Source organism: Lichenostomus cassidix, chromosome 5, assembly GCF_008360975.1.
Source record: "Lichenostomus cassidix isolate B80296 chromosome 5, HeHo_3.0, whole genome shotgun sequence".
Classification (NCBI taxonomy): domain Eukaryota; kingdom Metazoa; phylum Chordata; class Aves; order Passeriformes; family Meliphagidae; genus Lichenostomus; species Lichenostomus cassidix.
The window spans coordinates 3706202-3730818 of NC_139486.1; the positions used below are offsets into that span (position 1 = coordinate 3706202).

The 24617-nt window shown below is 45.2% G+C and overlaps 1 protein-coding gene across 4 annotated transcripts in view; it reads left to right on the plus strand.

Moving 5' to 3' along the window:
- Positions 1–472: 472 nt before the first annotated feature.
- TMEM260 (transmembrane protein 260) overlaps positions 473–24617 on the plus strand; it is a 33588-nt gene continuing 9443 nt past the window's right edge. Inside the window, exons 1-6 of one of the 4 annotated variants that reach the window (XM_085061026.1) lie at positions 473–672; positions 5372–5403; positions 6166–6314; positions 18375–18552; positions 20565–20678; positions 22943–23122. In XM_085061026.1, coding sequence (XP_084917152.1) covers positions 519–672; positions 5372–5403; positions 6166–6314; positions 18375–18552; positions 20565–20678; positions 22943–23122 — 807 coding nt within the window. In that variant the 5' untranslated portion in view covers positions 473–518. Of the gene's footprint in view, positions 702–5371; positions 5404–6165; positions 6315–18374; positions 18553–20564; positions 20679–22942; positions 23123–24617 lie in introns of all 4 variants that reach the window. The other 3 variants (XM_085061022.1, XM_085061024.1, XM_085061023.1) reach the window with 3 other exon arrangements.

The window sequence follows — 24617 nt, forward strand, 5'->3', positions numbered from 1 at the left end:
CATCCAGGGGTTAAATCTTTATTATCTGTGTCCGGCCGCACTGCAGCCTGCACCCAGCACTGCCCGGAGAGCGGTTTGGTGGCACTGAGAGCGGCCAGAGGGTGCTGATCCTTAAAAACCTCCTCCTGAAGGGACGAGCCCGGGAGAAAGGGGAGGCAGGACGCGGTCCGGTTCCTTCCTCCCCCTCGCCTCTCCGCGGTGGTTTCGCCCCGTCCCCCCCCGCGAGCGTTGGTCCCGCCCGGCCGCTCGGCCGCACTCACCCTTGCCGCTCCCCCTCCGGCTGTACCAACTCCTCGCAGCGGGGGAGGATGAAAGAGGGTTGGAGGCCGCGCTGAATCGTCTCACCGGGTTCGCGGCTCTCCCGCTTGTAGATAAGCGTTGTAGATAAGCGGAGCCCCCGGAAGACGGCTTGGGGATAGCGAGAACGGGAATGGGACGGGGACGCTCCCCCCGCCAGGCGGTGGATGTCACAGCCCGCCCGCCCCTCACGGCCGAACCCGGAAGGTGCAGCGGCGCACATGGGCGCGGGGGCTGCGACCGGGACCGGGATCGTGACCGGGATCGGGATTGTGACCGGGATCGGGGCGGGAGGAGCCGCCGGGGCGCTGGGCGCTGCCGTGGCTGCTCTCTACACGGCCACGCTGCCGCCCGCCCTGCCCGGCGGGGATGCGGGTAACGTACCGGGTCACCCCAGCGGCGAGGTGACACCCTGGGGACCCTCGGCTGGAGCGGCTGGGGCATCGCGGGCAGCCCTCGGCGGGCGGGGTGGGGGGCTGAGCCCTCAGGGCCTGGTGCACTGCTGTCACCCTGTAGGGTTACGTCATTCCGTAGGGACTGGTGCATCAGTGTCACCCCACAGGGTTGGTGTCACCCCATAGGAACTCGTGCATCAGTGTCACCCCTCTGGGGTTGCTCACTCCAGAGGAGCTGGTGCATTGATGTCACCCCTGGTGTCACCCCGTAGGGTTGTCATCCCAGAGAGCTGCTCACTCCAGAGGGATTATACATTGTTGTCGCCCCGTAGGGTTGCTGCCATCCCATAGGGATGCTCATCCTATAGGGACTGGTGCATTGCTCTCACCCCCGTATGGTTGCTGTCACATCATAAGGTTGCTTCCCCCACAGAGACTGGTGCATTGCTGTCACCCCAAAGGGTTGTCATCCCGGAGAGATGCTCACTCCATAGGGACTGGTGCATTGCTGTCACCCCAAAGGGTTGCTGATCCCATGAGGTCCCTGCAGTCACTGGTGCAGTGCAGCCACTTTTGGGGTGCTCACCCCATTGTGGTTGGTGTGTTTGAAGCTCCCCACAGGGGCATTGGCCCCACAGGTGGGTGCAGCAGAGACACCCTCTATTGGGGTGTGCACCCCTCGAGGCCAGGGAATTGCCCAGTGGAATCAGCACAGCAAGGTCCCCCCTGGGGCTGGCGTCCTCAGGCCACCCCATAATAGATTGCTTGTATCTGAGCCTTTCAGCAAAGGATTTAGTCAGGGAGACAGATGTGCCACCCTGCCAGATGTGCTGTCACTGCTTGGGCTGTCGCTTTCCCTGGCCTGTGCAGCAGTGAAATCTCTGGATTTGCCTGTCTGGAAGTGCAGTTTTCTGGCAGTGTCAGACTGTGATGTTTTTGGGTTTGGCACTCCTGATCCCACCAGGTGGGACAAAGTTCTTCTCTTTGGTCCTGCTGTGGTTTCACTGGTTTAATCTGGTCTTGCTCAAAAAGTTCTTTGATTTTGCTGTGTGTGTACAGCTGTGGTTTGGGGATGGGGGGGCTTGGATTTTCTAGGGAATGTATTGATAATTATTTTTGCATTGAACAAATGTCCAGAATACTTTCTTTCCTTGTCATTCCAGAAGAGTGTTCAGTGGCTCTGTTTAACTGTGCCTCCTGGCCATCACTGGTTTCAAATCCAAGCTGTGCATGAAATTCCTTGTAAATAAATGGCCTTTTAATGGCCCATGTGCATCCTGATGGCTTTTGCTTCTGCTCCAAAGTTCCTAAAAGGGCTGAATTTGCTCCTTCTGGCTGTATCAATTAATACATGATATTGATATATTTACAGTAATTACCATTTTGTCTTTTATTACCATTTCTGTCCTGTGGAAAACACCCTGTGCCCTGAGCTGTTCATGCTGTATGAAGCCTCAGGAAGCTGGTTTTTAGCTGTGCTTGAGCCGGGGATTTCCCTCTGGGATGTGAATAACCATTAGCACCCTTGGCAGAGAGGGATGGAGGTTTTCCTGATGATGGGATGGATGAATGCTGGGATTCATTTTTTGTTTGATGTGAATTATCCCAGTAGACAGAGCAAGCAACCAAACAGCTCATGGGTTCACCCCACTTTCCGTGGATTACTGTGGTTGTTTTGTCCCATTTTGGAGGCAGGAGGGGCATTGCTCTTTCCTTAATTCCCAAAAGCATCCTGGTTCTGTGTGCACCACTCCTCTGCCAAGAACTTTGGCCAGGGATTTTGAGGACACCAACTGAGACTGTGCCACAAATGGGTGCAGGTGGAGAGAGACTCCAGCAGTGGGGGATTTGGGTCTGGGTGGTGTTACAGGCTCCCAGCAACCCATGGTAGAGGGAATTCTGTAGAGGAAGTCTCTCAGGACAGTGTCCCCTGACCAGCCCTGTGACCTCACTCCTTGTCTCTCTGTTTTTTAAGGGGTTTTTTTGGGTTTTCTAAATTTACAGCCTGGCTTGCATGAGTCTGCTGGGACTGAACAGAGATGGGCTTGTCCCTGCTGTCCCCTTGTACCTGAACCAGCCAGCATTGTGTCCCATCCCATTGTGTCAGGACTTTTTTTGGCATTATTCCCAAAATTATATCCCTGGAATGTCTGTGCACAGCGCTGCTCGAGGTGATTAATTTGCCTGTGCCTGAGCACGGAGCTCAAACTTGTGCCACCAAAAAGCACTGAGGCTACTTGTGTGAGTAAAGAACTGCTTAGGGATTTGCTGTATCTGCTTTCAGGCAGGGAGCCTAGTATTTTATTTTATTTTTAAAGCTATCTGTATTTTTAATTGTTCCTGAAGTTTGCAGTAATCCAGAAATGTCAAAGGCAGTTGGTATTTCCATTGGCAGCTTGCTTGTGTTACTTAGAGTAAAGAAATGAATGAGAGAATAATAGGAGGAGAATGAATTACAATTCAGAAACATCCACAGATGTTAAAACAGCTTAAAAAGGGATCAAATAAAGTTAAAAGAAAAATAAAAAAACCCACAACCAAATGTTCCCTGTGATGTTTCAAACATCAGCTCCCAAACTTGCTGGGGATAAATCAGTTTCCAGGCAGTGTTGGGCTTGTTGCCTGAACACCTTTATGGGGAGGTCAAGCTGGACAGTCAGAAACTTGTTTACATCAGAAATCATAGAATATCCTGAGTTGGAAGATGCCACAGGTTATTCTGTCTCTCAAGAAAGACATTGAAACCAAATATGTGGGTGCTGTAGCTCCTCCTCTGTGTGTTTTGTTATTCAATGTTAGTGCTCCTCACTCCTCCAGCCCAGGGAGGCTGTAAGGGATGCTCAGGTATGTGGGTGGGAGATGGAGAATCAACCTTATCCAAAGCAGTGGGTGTTATGCACATTTTTTGGCTTTCCCACTGGAATTCAGCAGGCCTGCAGCCTGAGAGCTTATGTTTTGCAGGTCTTGCTTTTTTCCCCTTAATTCTTAGGAGGCAAAGTTGTGCTGATGTCTTTCAAAGCTTGGCAATGGCCTCCACTAGTCTTTTATTTATATTATTTTTGCAGCTTCCTGCTTGACTTGTGGCTGTGTTTATTTGGGGTTATTCTTGCCCTTGATATGAGTGTCACAGCAATGTCAATGAACTTAATTTTTTGCTGGTTTAGATGCATTGCTTCTAAAGCTCAGAAGGACTTTATTGGAGCTGAATCCATGCCTGGCTTGGGAGCAGCATTGCTGGGATGTGATGGGTGATGGCATCACCAGCTGCTGCACACTGGGGAACCCCCACAATGCCAAATTTAGGGTTTTCTATATTAGATCATCCTGTGCTGCATGCAGGAGGATTGATCCCTTCCCAGCCTAGAAATGTTTGAGCTGTTGAACACTGAAGGGCTCAGAATTGGGATGAGTGGTGTTCCCATTGCATCTGCTTTTGGGGGGCTGTCTTGTATTAGGGGGAAATGTTCCTAAAATAAAAATAGCCAGTGTTTGCAAGTGCAGGGAACTCCACATCCAAGAGATTTTGGTGCAGGAAGTGGCAGGGCTGTTCCTGGTCACTGTGGGGCCACATCTCTAATTCTGCAGCAGTTGCCACCAGCAGTAATGGGTTGACTTGCATCTTCCTTTTAAAATGCACCATTTACTGTGGTGTCAGGATTTAGAGGTGCCATTTGTACAAACCTCCTCCTTTCCACTGCATGGTAAAGATGTGATTGTACAGCAATTTAAAATATTGTTCATTTAGCATTTGAAGCCACCAGTGCCTTTCGTTTGTGTCTTTCCCGTCTAACGATGGGACAAAGCTGCCACGACCTTGGCACTTGCAAAATTAGCAGGACCAGTACAATTGGATTATGGAATTTGAGGGAAAGAAGGAAAACCAGCTGTAGATTTTAATTTTGTTCATGTTTAATGTGTTGTGCCTATTGGATATATTCAATATATGTTGTTCAGGAGTGTTTGTTGCAAAATGCTCCAGTGTCCAGTGTTCTAAAAACGTCAGCTATTCTGCTGATGTGGGTCTGTTGTTGGCAGTTATTTGTCCTGGCATAAAATACAAACAAAATGCAAAATCTGAATGGTTTTTCTAACGAGAGCTGGCTGCAGCATCCACTGACAGGTAAAAGAGTTACTTGTGAAGCAGAATTGCTTCAGCATAAAGGGAGAGCAGCATTCCCAAATAAATGGATGCAGATTTGCATGATCAGTGATTATATTTTTCCTATTTAAAACTATAAAGCTCTGGTTTTGTGTTGGTTTTTTTGTTTTTTTGGTTTTTTTTTATGAGAAACAACTGGGTTGTTGAACAGACAATGCAGATTAAGCGCTGCAGACTGTAGTGCTTGAAAGTTATTGAGTCAGATGGTTTTAAATTAAAAATACACACACACAAATGTCTGCATTTTGAGTATCTCAGGCCATTCTTTGCCCAAGCCTACCTATATTTTCACTTATCTGTTCGTAAAAGTCTCGCGAAAACATACAAAAGATATTTTGTGCAATGACATCAGAGGGAGAAAATATTCTTAGAAAATTTCATGCTGTTAAATCTCCACAGATTTACAGTTTTATCCAGTCAAATTAATGCAAAACCCCAATGCAAGCATTTGGATTTTGAAAACTTTGGAGGAGTGTCATTTCCTAATAGTAATTATTGGTTTTACATTATTTTTTCACAGGGGAGCTGATCACAGCCGCATATGAGCTTGGAGTAAGTATTAGTTTTATTGTTTAATCAATGCTCTCATTAACAGTTTTAGGAATTAAGGAAGTTTAATTAAGCATGGAGTAAAGTAGATTAATTTATTTTCAAACCACAGTTTTTACTAACTTATAAGTACAGCACGCGACAATTTACTTCAAGTTTTAAATCCAATTAAACTAAATTATAAAGCAAAGGCTTTACTGTATATACAGTAGCTGGCTTATTATCAACCCAAATTTTGTATAAGCTGGGGAGAATAAAATAAATCGGGTTAACAATTTTAATAAGTTTTATTATTTAATAAACTTTATTATGGTGCATGATCCCTTTAGGCAAGACCTTAGGACTGTCAGCGCGGTGGTAATCCGATAGCAGTGTGGTCTTTCAACTTGCTAACCAATAAAATAGTTGAGGAGCTGCTTTTTAAAAAAAAAAAAAAAAGGGAAAAAAAAAGCAAAAAAAAAAAAGCAAAACAACAGCCTTTTGAATGACCCTAATATACTGTGAACCCAAACAAGGAGCCCTTTAATGCACGCTAATGAAACGTGGCACCTCCTTTTCCTCGCCGCCTCGTTATTCTGGGCGAGGCGTGGAGCCAAAGCCACTGGGGAAAAACAAAAATCTCAGCGGAGTTGGGATGGCTTGGGAGGGTGGGCTGGGGGGCAGAGCCGCTCTGGGCTGCCCTGGCTGCAGCCACCAGCCCCGGGATTGCTCCGCTCCCCATTCCCAGCCTCACCCCCTTCCCAACCCCCTGTGCTCTGTCCCTAGGTCGCCCACCCTCCCGGCTACCCCCTGTTCACGCTGCTGGCCAAAGTGGCCACCGGGCTGCCCGGCGGCTCCCCTGCCTTCCGAGTCAATCTCCTCTGCGGCTTGGTGGGAGCAGCTGCCTCCTCTTTGCTTTTTTACACGGTTTGCAGGTAAACTCCTCCGGGCTGCTTTTTCCTTGGCTTCGGGATGTTTCCCCGGCGGCTCGGGATGTTCCCGAGGGCTCCCTCTGCTCCCCGCTGGCCTCTGAACCAGCATTCCCCCCCTCCCTAATTAGTTCCTCTGATTAACCTAACAGCAACTTAATCTGAATTTGACCTTCTTTCCCGCACAAAAGCCTCCCCCTCTTTATTTTTTCCCCCCTTTCTTTTCTGTTAAATAATAATAATAGCAATAATAAAAAGTGCGCCCTTTTCCCTTGCCCAGCCGTGACAGGTTGTTCAGGCTCATTATCACAAATCACCGCTCGGTTTAACTAACCAGAACTAATGAAGTTTGTCGTTCTCGAAAGATGCAGATGGTCTGTTTAAATTAACAGGATGAGCTTCACCTATCGGGAAACCGTGAACTTGGTTTAATTGCAGCTCCCGGCGGAGGCGGATGGGCAGTTGCCTGCCCGTGGTACCCAAGGATCAGGGAGAGAGAGCATCCCTGCTTTTCCCTGGAGCTTCTCCGGGCTGGAGGGATGTCCAGAGCCTTCTCTCCGGACCTCTCTAACCTTGGGAGGACACGGAACAATTGGGATGTGCACGTGGTCGGGGTTTTTGTTAACCCTGCTCGTCTTTGATGTGCGAGTTCTGGCTGCTCTTAACCTCAGCCTGACCCATATTTGAGAGGATTATGGCAACCCGTATAAACAATTTCTGATGTTCTTTTTGCAGGGAAAATAGGGCACGTTTTGAGGCTGCAAATGGTATCGGGGCGCTTCGGGATGAGACGGGGCGCTTCCCGACCGGGATTATTTTGACAAAAGCCCTTTTCTCCCACCCGTTTCCAGAGCCACCCCTCAGGGAAACCTTCCCAGGGAGTGAGAGCGACCTAGAAATAAAAGCAGGAATAAATGGGGAGATGGAGGGGGGCAGATTCTGCACAGGCTGAGAGCCCTGAGCTCACTTAAACTTTGTTCCACAGGGTCTACCCGGGTGCGCCTTCCTCTGCCGAAGAGCTTTTGCACATCACCTTTCACGTAGCATCAGCTCCAAAGCACACCTACTGGAATTGCTTGAGTAGTTCTTAAGTATTTCTGTAGGCATTTAAAGTGATTGCTTTCACTGGTGGGTAATACATGTAATTAAGTCGGCGTTATTTAATTTAATATCCTGTATTTCACAGCGTATTTGGGAAGCTGGAAGTGGCGCTGCCCTCCCGCGCACAGCGCCCGGCGCAGCGACAGAGCACAACTCCATTCTCTTAAAAACTCCTGCGAGGAGTTGCTAAAGGTTTTCAATATTGGGTTCTGATTTCTTTTTTTAATGATGGTTATTCCCATTGTTGTAGTTACCGGGAAGATCTTCCCCGGTTTGGAGTTTGAACCGCAGTGTGGCAGTGCCTTTGGTGCCCGCTTTGTGCTTTGGAAATGATGCGATTGTCGCTTCAGAGAAATAAGGATGTGGGAGAGAAATGGCAGGCTAAATTTGAGAATTATTTTGGGAATTACTTTACCGCTTCTGAAGGTTTAGGTGTTTTGTTGTTGTTTAATTGGATTTGGAAGACGGCGCTTCTGTCAAATTTAAAATTTGCGCAAAGGAGCGGAGAACCTGGAAGTGAGCGATGATAAAAACTCTTAGGACTTACAGAAATTATTTCTTAGACACTGACAGGATCAATTATTCAGCCTAGCAGCGACTGATTTTTTATTTTTCTGCAAATAATCGTAAGGTCAGTTTTATTTCCAAATTCCGATGTTACATTTTTCCTTTCAAGCACCTTAAAACTGATTTATTTTTTGGGACATCCATTTGGCCAAAAAAAAAAAATTATTTCTTTTTTATGTACTTTAACAAGAAAAAAAATAGGAAGTGTTCACTGGCACTGACTGCTTGAAGCTGTAGCTGTCTGAGGGTGATGTGGTGTATTTTAAACCAGGCTCGTCCGTCCTCACAAAGGGACTAAAGGGGTCTATCAAATCCCCCCTTATTTCTGCGTTTAAATAAAATTATCCAGCGGGGGTGACCCCTGCGAGGTACCAGCAGAAAAACCAGCACCTGCTCCCCTCGCCGTGTGGAACGTGGATGTTAATATGAAAATATGTAGATGTTAGGAACACAAATAATTGATGAAGTACACATCCTTCGGGAGCAACACGGTTCAAGTGGCAAATCTGCCTGCTCAAACAATAGCCACCCTTCAGCGGGGAGGAAGCCATCTCTATGGAAATGGGGCTGACGCTGCCCTATTGATCGAGTGAAGAAGACATTATACAATGTCAGTTGGGTTGTTACAATTTCATTTGTCGTCTGACCTGAACTTAACCTCTAAAACCTTTCTTTTCTCCCCGCCAGCCGGGCAGGGTTGCTGTTTACCCTCGCCGGGGTTTTTCCGTTCCTCCCTCCCAGCATCCCCGTACAGTAAATCTCTTCCTTTTATTTATTTATTTTTAAAAATTTCCCTATTGATTCTTTTTGTTTGAGTCATTTCCCGGAGTTTATTCCTCGGCAGGTCAGGACAATTTTATTGCTTAAGGAAAAGAGCCGTGGTTCCCTCCGTGGTGTTTGGGATGTTGTGGCACGTGCAGGATTAGGGTGGAATTTATTCCTTGAAGTGATTCCTCCTTTGCCAGGTGATGGCTGGCAGGATGCTCTGCACAGGCAGGAAGCAGCCACAGCATCATGTTTGTTTATTAATTTTATTATATTATAATATATTATATCATTCATTAAATTACATTATTTTTTTTAAGCCTGGATTGTTCTTCTCGAAGCAAAATTATGTCGAAGCACATTGATGCAGAAAGCCCTTTTGTCAGTAATCCAGAATATCACTGAACGAGCCATTTCCTCCTTTGAGTTACTTCTCAAGTATGGATTTTTCCCCCCCTCTGCACAGTCTTAATAAATTGCTTGTAATTATCGTAAAATGCCATTTACAAAGAGTTTTCTCGGACTGCTTGTAACTGAGGCAAATAATTCATCTTTGCTTTGAAGGAGGGGGGAGCTGCTTTATGTTTTCAGGACTCAGCGAGTGCGGCTGTAGGATTGTTTCCTTAAACAACTATTTATTTGTTTTACTGTGGGAGGCAAAGCATAGCAAGTTTACAAAGTAAACCAATTATCTTCTTATAATATGATTGCCAAAGTGTCATTTTCTGCACAGGGGATGCATTCTTCGCATTCTCCGTTGCAAAGAGAAATAGGAAGCTTTGCCTGCTCTGAGTACATTTTTTTTTTTCAGTGTATACCTTTTGTAGTTTGGCTGTTTTGGGGTTTCTAAATACACAGAGCTGTTTTATTGCAGGGGCAGTAGCAGAGTAGATGGTGTCACTGCCCAAGTATTTGTAGGAAGTTTTTGCCATCTTTATTCTGGCTGAGTTGGACACAGGGTTTTGAAAAGGGGGAAAATGTTGAATTAAATGAAGCAGTTCACATTTCTTTGGTTTGCTGTTCTGGTATCATATTAACTTTTGAATTAATATGTTACACATATATATTTTTATATATTATAATTATATATATGTATGTATTCCCTGCCCACAAAACCTTCCAAACAACAAACTGGATATGTATAAAACCCAGAGCCAATTCTTCTCCCACTGCCAACAAAAAGGAGACGTAGACACGTTGGATAATGAAATCACCAAAATGATTCCATCATTTTGAAATCATTGGGATGTTTTGGAAATGGCACTTGACCCTCCTGATGGCACGGAGCTTTCTGGCTCCCAGGATGTGTCCTGGAGCTCTGATGGGAAGGTCCCTAAGAAGGACCAGTGGGATGAGTGACCATCTTGGCCATCCCAGAGGGACCTCATGGCTGATGTTTCCTTAAAACTGACTGTTGCTGGGAGAAGTTGTCTGCTGCCCCTGATGAGTGAGGAAATGCTCCACATCCCATGGGTTTGCCAGAGTAGGATTCATCCACGAACAGTTTGACCCCTTTTTTTGTGAGCATGGTTTGGGGAAGGTGGAGGAATGAGAGAGGAGCCAACTCAACCGGAGTGGGAAATTAAAAAATGGGGCTTTGGGGAAGGAGGAATCTCCTTACAGGGTGAGTTTGGATTTTTCCAGATTACAGATTATCGCAGATTATCTCTGTTGAGGCACAGCAGGAACGTTTTGGGCGTTTGGAAAGCAGCTGTGCTTAGTGAGAAGTCGTTACGAAGTTTTAGGAGGGAGAGAAGAAAGGAACATACTCAAGTACTAATTTCCTTTTAGGATATCTACCATGACCTCTGGCTAATTGATCACATATCTATTTTTATTTTTTTTCCCACTTGTCCCCATAATAAACCGGCGCTGATTTCAGTCTGTTTGAAGACGCTGCCAAATCTGTTCATTTGCATTTGGCTCTAAAGTAGGCACACGAGGCTGCAGTAACTCTGCTTCATTTTGAAAGGGGGGTGGGGGGGAAAAGCAGGGCAAAAAAACTCTTTTTTTTTTTTTTTAAAGACTGAAGAGTCTTTTCTGACAGCTAGTCAGAGTTAGAATTAGTTCAAGGAAATGTTAATAATGCACTGCCTGGCTTAATCCCTTTGATATCACCAGGTATCCTCCTGTTCATGGGTTAATTGCTTTAAAAGCGGAGGCAATATTCTGAGCGGTGGGCCGCTTCACCTTTTCACAGCTGTTACCATTGAGTGACAACTAAATCCCATGTGTAAGATGAGGAAGAGCTCAATCTCCAATTGGGAGAAAATTTATGTAAACCGCAATCCCTTCAGAATGTGCGGAAGTCACAGACTTTCTTGATTTACTCTGCTTTTCCCAGAAAGCTCCATTGTTCCCTTCCCTAAGTCCCATCAACCCTTTGTAGCAGAATATCACAGCGGCGGCAGATAGCTTGAAATATATAAATGCTATCATAGCTCTGATTAATAGCGGCGCTTATGAGTCAAGTCTGATAACGGAGCAGCTCTCCACTCAATTTCAGATACCGCTAATGGAATCTGTCTCCTGCAATTGTAATGTGAGAAGGGCTAATTTGCCATGGAGCTTGGAGCTGTCACCAGCCGGGGATTGGGGGGTCAGATGGGAGCTGCCAGGTTTTTGCCCTGCAGCTTGTATCTCTCGCTTTGAATAGCGCAGCCCCCTGCCTGCCAGGGAGCTGATAGGCCGCCGGGGGGTTTATGCCACTCGTACAATAGCGAAGGGCTGCATGGGCTGACTTGGTAATTGTGAAGCCAGCTCATTTTTATTTTATTTTATATTTTATTCTATTTTTTTTCCCCCAACTCCTTCCTTCCCCCCCTCCCCGTCCTTTTTTTTTTCTTTTTTTCTTTTTTTTTTTTCTGCGGCTGCATAATTTCTAATAAGGGGTTTTAACAAATGTCAGATTAGGAAAAGTTTCTGCAATTACCAAAAAAAAAAAAAAAGCCAACTTATAAAACATTTAAATAGCTCAAGTCGGCTCCTACTGCGGGTTGGGGTTTTTTGGCTGCTGGAAGCAGGCGCCGCTTATTACAGGAGCTCGGGATAAAGGTGTATCTATTTTCCAAGGATTGTGAATCAAATAATGGGTCGAACTAATACACCCTTTGCACTTGCAAAGACACCAGGAGAGAAGTTCTCATTTGTAATGGCTGGGAGCACAGTTTGTACAGCTCAAGTGTGAGTATGGGGTGATATTTCTTAAAGCAGTGCAGCGCTGTGTGCATTTTACAGATCTGTCATGAGCTGTTCTGCTTGTTGAGCTGCTCTGGAATAGCTTGGCATGGAGGTGTTGAATTGAAATACCAAACTTTCTTGGCAAGGGGCTGCTGCAGGCAGGCTCTGCTCCAGTGGTGATGATGGACATCCTGGAGCATGCAAAGTGTGAGGTTGGGATGTCTCATTCCTCACTCCCCTGACAAGTTCTCACAGAGGGCTCTTCCCATCCCTGGTGTCCAGAGCCACTGTGGACCCACTGAGGTCCTTGCTGCCATCCCAGAGCAGTTTGATCCTCCCAAGAGGATCCAAGGTGTCTTGGCCCAAAGACACCAGGGATGGGGTGCAGGATGCCTTGTGCCCATACTGGTGACCTCCACAGGCTCACATTTCCAAAGGGATGGACAGAAAAAAATATCCTTCAGAGGTGGTGTCGTTGCTGGACACCTCGAGTCCAGGAGGATGGCTGTGAGAGGATGCAAGGACCAAAATCCTCACTGGCTCAGCACTCCTTAACTCACCCTGGACCATCCCCTCTCCAACTTGTGTTGTCCCAATAAAATAACTACAAGAAATTAAAGTCAGGAAGTGATGGCAGTCACTGGCTGGGTGTGAGGGAAGTGGCATTTCGTGCACATGGTGGGAGGTGAGGGTGCTGCTTGCTCACTCCCATCCCAGAAATCAGAGGGCTGTGGGAATGCTGGGACTGTGGGATGCTGAAGTCCCATTTGACACGAGGGACAGCAGTTGGTTGTACCCAGAGTGGTTTGGTGTTATTTTATGGTACTCCTGCCTCTCTGCTCGGTGTCTTCCCTTCTCTCCTTGTGCCCATGGAGCTCAACCAGGAGAGATGAGCCAAGCTGTGCTCTCCTTCCTCCTCCTCCTGCTGCAGGCAGGGCTTAAGTGCCTATTCAGCTCCAGGTCCTTGAGGAAGAATAAAATCTGGTTTGCTATTCCCTGTAGTACCTGAGCTGGCTCTTCAGCACTGAGAGCAAGAGAAACCGCCTTTTGTCATGGAGTGTTTGTGGCTAAGAGGCAGGCAAACCCAGAGGGATTGGGGTTTTGGGGGATAATTATTGTTACTTAAGTCCTAAACTCGTTTGGATTATAATTTTTAAATAATTCCTCTATTTCAGCGCCGATGCTCATGCACACTTAAAATTTATTGGTGGGAAGCTTGGCTGTTGAGTCTCCTACGTCCCTTTCTTTTTAGCCTGCATGAAAAAATAATTTTTAATTGATTGATTAACAAGTGAAACCTCTTAAATTGAAAATGTTAAATCTTTAATGCACTGGTTGTATATATCTTGAAATAAAAATACATTGGAGGGATATATCTTTGCCACTGCAAAGTCACAGCGTTGCAGAGGCAGAAGTTGCTGGTGATGAACCTGCAGTCTGTGGATGTGAACAGGGAACCACCGACATCAGGGTCATCATCTGCAGGTGCAGGGAGAGACTGAAATTTAAAAAAAAATCCATTAATTACTTAATTAGTGGAGATTTTAAAAATGAGGAGAGTTTTTTTCTTACTCCACTACCTTAAAAAAAAAAAAGAAAAAAAGAGATGCAAGGCTAAGATCTGCTGCCTGTAAAGTTTTGGAGGGAACAGAAGGCAGAAATAATCAACTTATTTCACTAGGTGCAGATAGGTGTTGCCAGTGTTAAATACATCAGCTTCAAATATAAACCATTCCAATTATCTTACTTTTCTTAATGAATCCGGTGCACTGAAGATTGCATTTAATGAAAACATTTTAATTAAATTCCAGTTCCCATCCATGTATAGCTTTATACCAATCATTTAATACGTTTTGGGGAATTATTAAATAAAGAATGTCTGCCATTATTTTCTAAATAAAAAGTAAAAATGCTGGTGGAGTTTTTTGTTACATGCAGATGATTTGTAATCTTGGCTAAAGGAAAGTTTTACCAAACTTAGAGGAAAGGCTAAATTTTAAATTTCAAACTCGTGTGTTTTAGTGATTGCCAGCAAATGAGAAGCTAAAAACTATAATTGCAAAAAATCTTCAGGTTAAAATATTTAATTTCAGTTTTCCCAAATGTTCCTGCAAACTCTTAATAAAAACCGGCAGCTAAAATAGTCCTGATTAAGGCAAATTCCTGCTGGCTGCATCCTTGGAGCTGAGGCCCAGCTGCATTTCCTTTCACTTATGTGCTTGAAAAGGAAAACATAATCATAATTTTAGACTTTTTTTTTTTAGTCTTTTCCTTTTATGTTGAGGTATGCCATGGGAAAATATTTCTCACAAAGGACTGTGTGACCTCTCCTTTGCTGACTCTTTCTGTCCCTTCTGAGTGTGTTTTCAGATGAATGTCATGAAGACTTTCCCACTTTTGCCATGGCTTGAACTCTTTTCTTCTTCCATGAGCTGACTCCTGTGTGCTGGGGCTGTTCTTTCTCTTGCTGGACTCAAATTTTGGGGGAAACAAGCTGGCTTTGGGGGAGCAGTTATTTACCTTCCCTGCTCCCCAGAACCAATGGATAAAGCCCTCCCAGATGTTGCTTTTCCATGAGGATCCAGTCAAGGTTTTTGGGTTTTTTGGGTAATTGCAGCTGTTGGGTGTCTTTGCTGTAAACTCTATTTGGAAAATGTGATCAAACACAGAAGTTGAGTGAGGATAAATCTCTGCTGCTTTCTGCTCTGCAGTCCTGATGTGCTGTCAAAGGGAAAGACGGTGTTCAGACGCTAGAAGGTATTTCCAGGAAAAATCCCAAATGTTTCCTTCTCCCAGCCATTCCCACCTGGGAAGCCTCCAGGATGGCAGAGTTTGGGTCTCCAGGCTGAGCCCAAAAGCTCTGTGGTTCCTTCTTATCTAGCAAGGCTTCACTGCAGGAAATATTTCCATTGTCAGTGCCAGGCCTGGTGTTTGATTTTGGCGAGGGATGTGACTGTACCACTAAAAACCTCTTAATTTCCTCACAATGGCCTCTGGGTCTTGTTGCCTCTGTTTCTACACTGGTGACCACATTGAGCTCTTGCTGCAATTGTGGAAGGTCTCTTTGAGGTCTGGCATTAACCTTCTTCCACAAAATGCTCTGTTCTAACCACAGAAATGCTTCCTTCACTGATGTGTTGTCACCACCAGCATCTTCAGCTGTAGATTGCACTGCCCTCCTTTGCAAAATTTTTCATGCTTTTTGTAGAATCCCAGAATCATTTGGGTTGGAAGGAACCTTAAAGATCATCCCATTCCAACCCCCTGCCATGGACAGGAACACCTTCCACTATCCCAGGTTGCTCCAATCCCCATCCTGCCTGGCCTGGAATACTGCCAGGGATGGGGGAAAAAATTCTTGGCTTTAAGCTTCTTGACCTCACTTTCAAAGCTTTGTGCCATCGCTTTGCTCTTTTCAATTCTTCCCATCTCTATTTTACTCTCATTTTTATGCCTTTTCTGGAGAGTTTTTCATCTTACTCTGCCTTGCATCACTGAATACCCATCAGTGTCTTTTCCACCTTGAGGTTTTTCTTTGATCTGAAGTGCTGAGCTGTGTTGTCCCTCCCTGAGGATTTTTGTCACCTCCTTGGACAGTGTGTGTTTGAGGTCACCTTGGCTTTGGGGCAGGAGAGGCACAGCACATTGTCACTCCATGCTGGAGAATTCCAAGGGGCTGCCAGGTGGCAGAGGCACTGGAGCAGGGAGACCCTCATGTGAGTCAAAATTATCTGTGTGACGATGTTACCTTACCCCAGCTGCAGGGCAGGACTGATCTAATTTACCCCAACATCATGCTGGCAGTTGCATGGGATTCATTTCTATTTCATTGTCCTGCTGGACATGCTTTGCACTGTGGATTGTTGCATTTCTTCTGCCACGTGGTTTTCATCCTCCTCTGGAGATACCTGCTCTGATTACTTCCACTTTTGAGAGTTTTCCTCTAAATCAGCAAACTCCCAAATCCATCATTTCCATTGCTGCTAACAGGACCTGCAGAAAACCTCTTGGTCTCCAGCTTGCACTTCCCAAAGCTGTTTTCTTTATGCTCTTCAAGAATGCAACACACTCCCATTTGGTTTTTTAACATCTGTTGTGCTTAGAGGAACTTAGTGCTCCATGGCTGTCACAAAGTGGGCTCAGCAGCCTGGCTTTCCCATGAATTTTTTGGGAAAGTTCTTCAGCCTGGAGAAGATTCCAGGGAGACCTTAGAGCCCCTTCTAAAACCTGAAAAGACTCCAAGAGAGCTGGAGAGGGAATTTTGGTAAGGGCATGGCGTGGCAGGACAAGAGGAAATGGCTTCAAACTGCCAGAGGGCAGAGTTAGATGGGATATTGGGATTGGGAGTTAGGAATTCTTGACTGTGAGGGTGATGAGGCCCTGGCACAGAGTGCCCAGAGAAGCTGTGGCTGCCCCTGGATCCCTGGAAGTGTCCAAGGCCGGGTTGGACAGGGCTTGGAGCAGCCTGGGACAGTGGAAGGTGTCCTTGCCCATGAAGGGAATTGGAATGAAATGATCTTTAATTCTCTTCCAACCCAAGCCTTTCTCTGATTGTTTCCATGACTCTGTGGACAAACAGGGCTGTGGGCTGAGCTTGGTTTGGGATTCTGACCCCACACTGCTTGGTGAGCAGAGGTGTTTTCTGGCCCACACAGCTGGGATAAGTCTTTAAGCTTTGGGTTGAGTGGCTTTTGCTTGAGCCTTATTTCATAAAACTGGACTCACAGGTTTGAGACTTTTTATCAAGAGGATGGGATTTCTTTCATCTCATTTGAACTCTCATGATATGCTGGAGTCTTTCCTGGGAAAGACAAGGAGAATTGGTGAATGATTGGGATGTTTGCCTAAAATGCTGTTTCTCAGAAGATTTTTGGGAAGGTTGTTTTACCCTTTTTTTTAACCTTATTTCCTTGCAAGAATTTCAAAGGGATTTATAATGTTTTTTCTGTTATAACTAAAAGTTTGAACTGTTTAAAGATTTAGTCAAAACATAGGAATGTTATGTAGTGGATTTATATATTGGGGATCTGTTGGTTTTTAGTTACATGTGGTCCTGCTGCCCTTTCCTAGTATTTTTCTTTAGGTTTTTTTTCCCAATTCCATTGATTTTTTGAGACCTTTTCACACGGTCTTAATGTTGAAATTTGTTTCACTCTAAGCTTGTCTTGCTCTGGCCTGGAACACCTCAGAGTTGTTTCCTTTTTTCCCAGTGCCAGCTCCATACTTCTCATCCTCCTGCTACCTCCTGGAGGTGCACATCTCAAAATACTCTACAAAGGAGATAAAAATCATTAGTCCTGCTTTACAGATACCTTCAGATATTGTGGCAAACCAAGAGGAGCCCTTGTTGAGAGTGCTCTACCAGCAGCTTCCTCACCTCACATGGAAATCACACATATAGCTTGATGAGAAGTTGGGTAGCTTATAATTTTTACCTTAAATCTGTTGGAAATGTTAGGACCTAAATGGAATTGTGTGTATCTGGGGTGGAATTGGAAAAATACCCAATTTGTGGTAGAGGCTAGCTGAGTCTTAGGGTGAATTTCTGGAGATGAGCTTTGACCACAGCCATGGCAATTTATCTTTGGATAAAGCTTAACTGAGCACGTTGTGCTGCCCTACAGGCATCTTTTCAGGGTTAATTCCTAACAGGCAGAGCTTCCAGCCAGGCAGAGCCAGAGCTGCTCCAGTGAGACTGGGTGGGAAGAGCCACTGTGGTGGAATGGGTTTCCTGGGCTGAATTCCACCTTGTGGGCTCCCTGTGCTGCCTGCAGCATCCAGCTGAGCTGGGCAGGCAGCTCAGTGGGGAATGAGTGCCAAAATCCCAGCTGGGAGTCACAGAGGTGACCAGCTTTGGGCTCACAGCCATCCCAAAAGTGGGAGCTTCACTCTCTTGCTGGGGAGAACACCCATGTCCCAAACTCCTGACTGGGGTGAGCTCCTCTCTCTGCTTGGACTGTGGGTGCTGCAATCCTCCCTCACCCAACAGCCCCCAGGAAAGCCCTGCTAATGCTGTCCATCCTGAATAGCTCTAATCCACCCCTAATTCAGCTCCTTGATGAGTTGAAGGCTGCACCCTTGCTGGCATCTCCTCCAGAGGATCCCATTAGAGCTGTGACTCCCTGGCTTGGTGCACCAGGACCTGCTGGGCTGTCACTCCTCAGGATTTCTGAACCAACTTCAATCCTGGAAGTTTTCATGGCGAGAAGAAGCAGATTCTTTGGTGTTGGGTGGCTGGCAGACAGCCTCTGCTCTTCCCAGTGGCAATCCTGAGCAGGGAAATTATTAGGGAGATCTTAACCATATAATGTTTTGGCAGAGTGCTGGGTGGCACTCACTGCTGCTGCTACAGTATGGGGTTTTTTTTCAAAAAAAACCTAAAAAAAGAAGGACAATAAAGTAGGCTTTTTTTTTTTGTTGGAAAAGAAGATTTCATGTTATCTGTATTTGCAGGCTTTCTGGCTCATATGCTGGAGGAATCCTTGCTGCGGGGGTGTTTTCATTTTCTCGTCTAACATGGCAGTGGTCCATCACGGCGGAGGTTTTCAGCTTAAACAATCTGTTTGTGGGGCTGCTGATGGCTCTCACTGCTCTTTTTGAGGAGGCATCCACTGCAAAAGAGAGATCAAAGGTAAAACATCTCGAGCAAAGTGAATGGTTCTTTATTTTTTTTGTTAATTGGTTGTCACCTGTCTGTTTAACCTCCTGTTCGTTTGCTGCTGATTTAGTTTTGTTTCAATAAAAAGGCCAAATTTTGGGACTTGTTTCAGCACCTGGGCTGGGTGGGATCCATCCCTGACCTACCTGGATGTTCAAAAGTGACATAAATTGAAAAAAACCTGCCCATACTGCTTAAGGATTGAGTTGGGACCTGTTGGGACCTCATTTAATACCCACAGGGTGGAAGGAGGAAAAGCAGAATCATTTTCTTCTAAATGTTTTAGTTCATCCTGCATCAAAGACACAAACCAGGCTGTGGGTGTTCAAGGTTTTGTTTTAAGAAATGCTATTTTTCTTTGGGGTAAATAGATTTATTTTAGAGAAAATTTCATCTAATCAGAAGCCCAGGTTTCTACTCAAAAACGGGAACGACCAAATTTTCAATCAGTTTTTCTTTTGAAATTAAATGTGCCCCTAAAATAATGACATAGTTAAACACAGAGACTTTAAATTTCATGCTGTATTTGCTACTTTATAAACAGACTAGGCAGCCAAATGATATTTTTGCTCAGCAGTCTTGTTCTTTCTACTTTTGTTTGCCCGAACATCTGATCTCTTTTCCTCCGACAGACTTGCCTGCTGTGACTCCTGTAAATTGTGTGAATAAAGGGATTTTTGTCGGGCTAGGCTAGAATTTCAGGAGTCTGCAGTAGTAGTTTACTCAGCTTCGTGAGTTCTCAAATAACATGTTTTATCAATGGCTACAGAGACCTTGTTTCACCAGTGGATTTTTTTATTTTTATTTAATTTTTTATTTTTTATTTTCTAATGAGCGATGTCCCACGATCTCCACAACCTGAGCTCCACAGACATGGAGCTGGGCATTTTCCAACCTCCTCCCATGTTTCACATGCCTGGTTTCCAATGGGATTTTCAAAATTAGATTTTCAGAAGCAGTTAAGGAGCTTGTTCCAATGGTTTTTGGAGTGTCTGGCATCCCACGCCTGGGAGAAGCCAGGCTGCCAACACTGAGCTAGCCGTGCTTTTCATAAATCAGGTGGTCATACAAACATCATATTGGAGTTCATCAATGCACTTAAAAAAATTACTGGGGAGGTTCTGACTCCTTCCAGGTAGCTCTGAAACCCACAGAGGTTTTTCTGAAGTTATGGCAAGGTAGTGTCCAGTGTGCAATGCTGAGCCCTTAATTAAAAATTACACGGTGATTCCAGCAGTACACCAAGGCAAGTGTTTGCATCTCACTCACCACCCCTCACCAGTGAAATAAGCAGGGGAGGTTTAGGTTGGATATTAGGAAAAAGTTCTTCCCCCAGAAGGTGCTTGTGCACTGGAAGAGGTTTGAGCTTTTAGAATAATGAGGGATATCACCTTAAATTCCCTTGGTCTGGGGGAGTTTGTGCAGCCCTGGCTTTAACCCTCTGTGCCTTATGAAGAGAAAAAATCATTCCTGTTAGGAAAAATTAAATCTCTGTAGATAATTTTTTATGCATTACTTTAAGGCATTTCTGAAAAATTTCTGAAAAATTTCTGAAAAATTTCTTAAAAATCATTCAGAATGAACTGCTGGGCATCCCCCCCCTTTGGAGCTGGGGTTCAGGAATTGGACTGTTCACATCATTCTGATGTGATGATGCTACACAAGATCTCTGCATGCATGGAGGCATGGCTGTTCAGCTGGACACTTGTTTTCTGTCAAACAGTTGAGATCTCCCTGCAAATGATAAATGATAAATGATAAATTTGAAATGCAAATGATAAAATGATAAAATCATGATAAAATGATTAAGTCATTTAAAAATATTTTTATCATATCTGTGTTGTGTGTTACAGCTGACCAATGCTCACTGGTGTATTTACCTTTCTCCAGTGAGGATGCTGTGCTGAATCTTTTTGATCTCTGGATGTTTCTGCAAATGTGTAAATAGTAATTGTGAATGTTTTTGGTTTTTTTCCCCCTCACAGATCTCTAAACTGGGTGCCTTTTGCTGTGGGCTCAGCTTGTGCAACCAGCACACCATAGTGCTTTACATTGCTTGTGTTGTGCCCTGGGTTCTCTCAAGGCTTTTCACAAGGAGGGTATGTATTTACTGACCCACTGCTCCATTCTTCTAAGGCTGTGATTAATTCTTCTCCCCCAGCACTTGTGCCATTTCTGAGCTGATGTACATGATTAGGCACAACCCACTGAAGTGACAATCTGACACCAGAGCCACTGCTCTGAAGGTGCAGTGAAGGTGCAGTGAAGGTGATTTAAGGAGGGTCTGCAAAAGGTTTTGATGAGGGCATGGAGGGACATGACAAGGGGGAATGGCTTGAAACTGAAGGAGGGCAGGGTTAGGTGTAGATAGGATGAAATTCCTGACTGTGAGGGTGGTGAGACCCTGGCACAGGCTGCCAGAGAAGCTGTGGATGTTCCATCTCTGGAAGTGTTCAAGGGCAGGCTGGATGGGGCTTGGAGCAACCTGGGATAGTAGGAGTTGGAGCAAGATGTTTTTTAAGCTCCATTCCAACCCAAACCATCTATGATTCTGTGATCACAAATTAAGCCCCTTGCTCATGCCAGTGATCTGTGACCCACTTGTGTCCCCTGGCCCAGGAGTGCTCTGCCTCAGTTGCTTGCAAAAACCCTGTGAGCAAAAATAATATTTGGAGCTAGAAAATCAGACTGTCTTATGCCATCAGCTCACCTGGAGAGGAGTTTCTGTGTGTTGCTCCCTGGTGGTGTGAAGCAAAAGCCACATCCCCTCATGGCAGGGCATGTTCTGGCTGCAAACCTCTGATCACTTCAAATATATCCTCTTAAGATACATTTACTTTATATATTTGGATATATCCCTCCTTTTACACCCCTTTATTAAACCTGATCATTGTGTGTGAAGGTGAAGACACATTTTTGCATGCCTGGTGTATGGAGGTGATCTCTGTCCATCCAGATGAGGCTCCTGGGTGGCATTTGAAGGCTCTGCCATGCTCTTGTCTGCTGGAGCTGCTCTTCTGTGGGTCAGGCTGGATGCAAAGGTGCTCTAGGAACTCTGCTTTCCCAGAAAACAGCAGCAATCCCAGCCATGCAGATGCTCTGGGATGCAGGTGGCTCTGGGAAGCCTCCACCTCCTCCCCTCTCTCTTTTGTCCCTGTGAAGGTGACACTTGGGCAGGTTGCTGCCAGGACACTCCTGCCTCTATTTTGCCACCCTTTTCCAGCTAAATCCTGTGTGGTTCTCAGTAGTGGCACAACTAAGCCTGGGTGAAGCACATGATGAGCTGCAAGGGATGTGATGCAACTCAGACCAGCTTGATCCAAAACCTGAATCCCCAAGAACCCCATTTCTGGCCATAGATCTCCAAGAACACAATCAAGAGTCACTTCTGCAATATATTTGTGTTCTTTTAACAGAATTTAATTTTGTTTTAAGCAGGGAGGTCCAGGGAGACCTCTGATTTCCAACAAGGGCAGCACTGTGCTAATATAATAATCCTGGGAAATACTTTAGACAGCCCAGTAGTGCCTGCTGCAGGAAACAACTTAGTTCTAAGGATAATTGATGGAAAACTGCTTTTTCAAAGTACAAGTGAGCCACCTTTCTTCTGAAGGAGCTTTGACCACCACCCTTATCGAGCTCCTTTCTCTGCTCCACAGATCATCACTCCCAGTAACCCCAAAAGCTGAGGATGCTGTGATTGACAGGGCAGTGGCTAACGACAAAGCAAGCGTGCAATATTCTAGGGTGGGATTTTCCAAAGCACTTAAAGGAGTTAGGCACACAAGTCCCTTTGAAAGTCTTGTCTCCCTGACCCCTCAGGCAGTCTCGAAAATCCCACCCCAAAAGTTGGCCTATCCAATTTAGCCAGCGTAATCACGATCAAGGAAATGGCAAAACTGACTCCTGATGATGGTGATGGTGTGTGTAGTTGTACTAGAGCAGCATTTCTGTGGGGTTATTTTCTTTTTTTTTTTTTTTTTTTGCCAGATGGAAAACCAGCCAACTCTTAATCGCTGCAAAGTGGGTTATCTCAGCCTTGCAGTGCTTCAGCCATCTATGCATGTCATGCCATGATTTAAATGTGAAAGATGCAATGAGTATGATACTCATGAGTCCTAGCTAATATTATTTGCTTCACTTAAATTTCACCCTGCCATGCAAAGGAGATCAGTTTGATGCAGTTTCCTAGTAATCCACAAAATCGTAAGGTTTAACATAGCATTTTGTAGGGACTTACTATAAATTGAGAGATCAGCTCTGTGTAAATATATTTGATGTTTTTTCTTTATCTGTTCTTGAAGTTCCAGCGTGATTAAACTAAAATAAACATTGTTATGCAATATGACATATTTTGGTGCAGGAATTGTCCCTAGGCCATTTGCTGAAGTTGGGTTTATGCTTCTTGGCTGGTTTGCTGCCTTATCTCTATCTGCCGGCGTCGTCCTACCTCAATCGAGCCCGTTGGACATGGGGAGACCAGACGACTTTCCAAGGCTTCCTGACCCACTTTCTGAGGGAAGAATATGGGACATTCAATCTGGTAAACAAGGGTCGTTCCCTAAATTACTTCCTTTTCCCTTACGCAACAGCAGAAATGTTCTGGCTGCGATGATTAAGGGCTTGCGGGGAAGGAAATTGAAAATGTTTCGTTTTTTAAGCGTTTGTTTCTGATTTTGACCTCCTGGCCTGTCAGGTTCTCTGGGAATTGGTCACGTGGCTGGGGAAGGAAAGAGATAATTCTCTTTTCTTTATGGGGTGAGCCATAGTATTTCCTGGGAGCTGGATGGGTGTCTGATGTGTTTAGGAGCCCAAATAGAAAACTGTGCCAGAGGGAGTTGATGACATCAATTTTGTGGCATTTTAATGATAAATATTGTCTATTTTTATATTTTTAACTCAGACATTTAAGGAGGTCACAAGCAGTTTTAATTTAAAATCTATTCCTCCTAACTTACTGATGTTGAATTTAAGTGAATGGGTGGTTTGAAGGTTCTCAGGAACCTCTGATCTGAATTATTGAGGTCTGTGCTCTTGCCAAGGGAGGGAAGAATCTGTGGTTTGCATTTGCCTCCCCCAGCCCTGACTTGCATGTTGGGCTCCAGGAAATCACCAGCCCATCACCCCAGAGCCTGTCCTGCCTCAAAGATTTCAGTGCAGAGGGCTGGGAAATCACACCACTGGGAGGAAAAAGATGAAAAGGTGTGGTGTACATGTTGTGTCACTCGTTGGGGTCCTGGAGCCCCACATGCTCAGAAATCACCCCTCACATGCAGCCAGGGTGACACAGCAGCACTGTCACTGTGCCCTCACAGCCTTCTCAGAGAGCTGTGTGGTGTAGGATGTGTGTCAAAAGACATGATAATTCCTGCTGCTGCCACTGAATATATCCAAAAGCTCCTACAGAGAGCAGAGATCCACCCTCTGAAAGCCTTGAGAGATTTCCCCTGTCCTATTCCCAGCTGTCTCCTGAGAATCAGACTCCACTGGGCAGAGCAACACCAAGGCATGCAAATCCCTTAACTCCTCTCTCCATCAAATGTGATGAATTCAAGTTGATGTTCAGGAGGCTTAGGGATGGACTGCGTGTAATCCTACACCACAAATCACATTTAGGATGAACTTGTCTGAAGCAGGAGCAATAAATACAGCAAAATCCAAGTGTTTGGTCCCAGTGCCAGTTGGGATAATGCCAGAGCACTGCTGGATGGACAGACAGCTTTTACATCCCATAGCTCTGTTGTAAGGGCAGGTAGGGTCAACAAAACCCCAGAAAATGTTTATGAGAGGGTTCTACCTATAAGCCATGGATCAGAGATGTCATCTCAGTGGTGGATGTGTCTGGGACCATCAGCTGCCAGCAAGGTGGGGCTTCAGGAGCTGTGAGCTGACTCTCTACCCTCTGACACTTATTTCTTAATCAAATCCTGAATGCAATTAACTATTCCGTTTTTATTAAGATTAAATACTCCTTCCAGACCTCCTGAACCCATTTACCTTATCTTTTATCTGGTAGCTACCACTTTTCCAACAAGAAA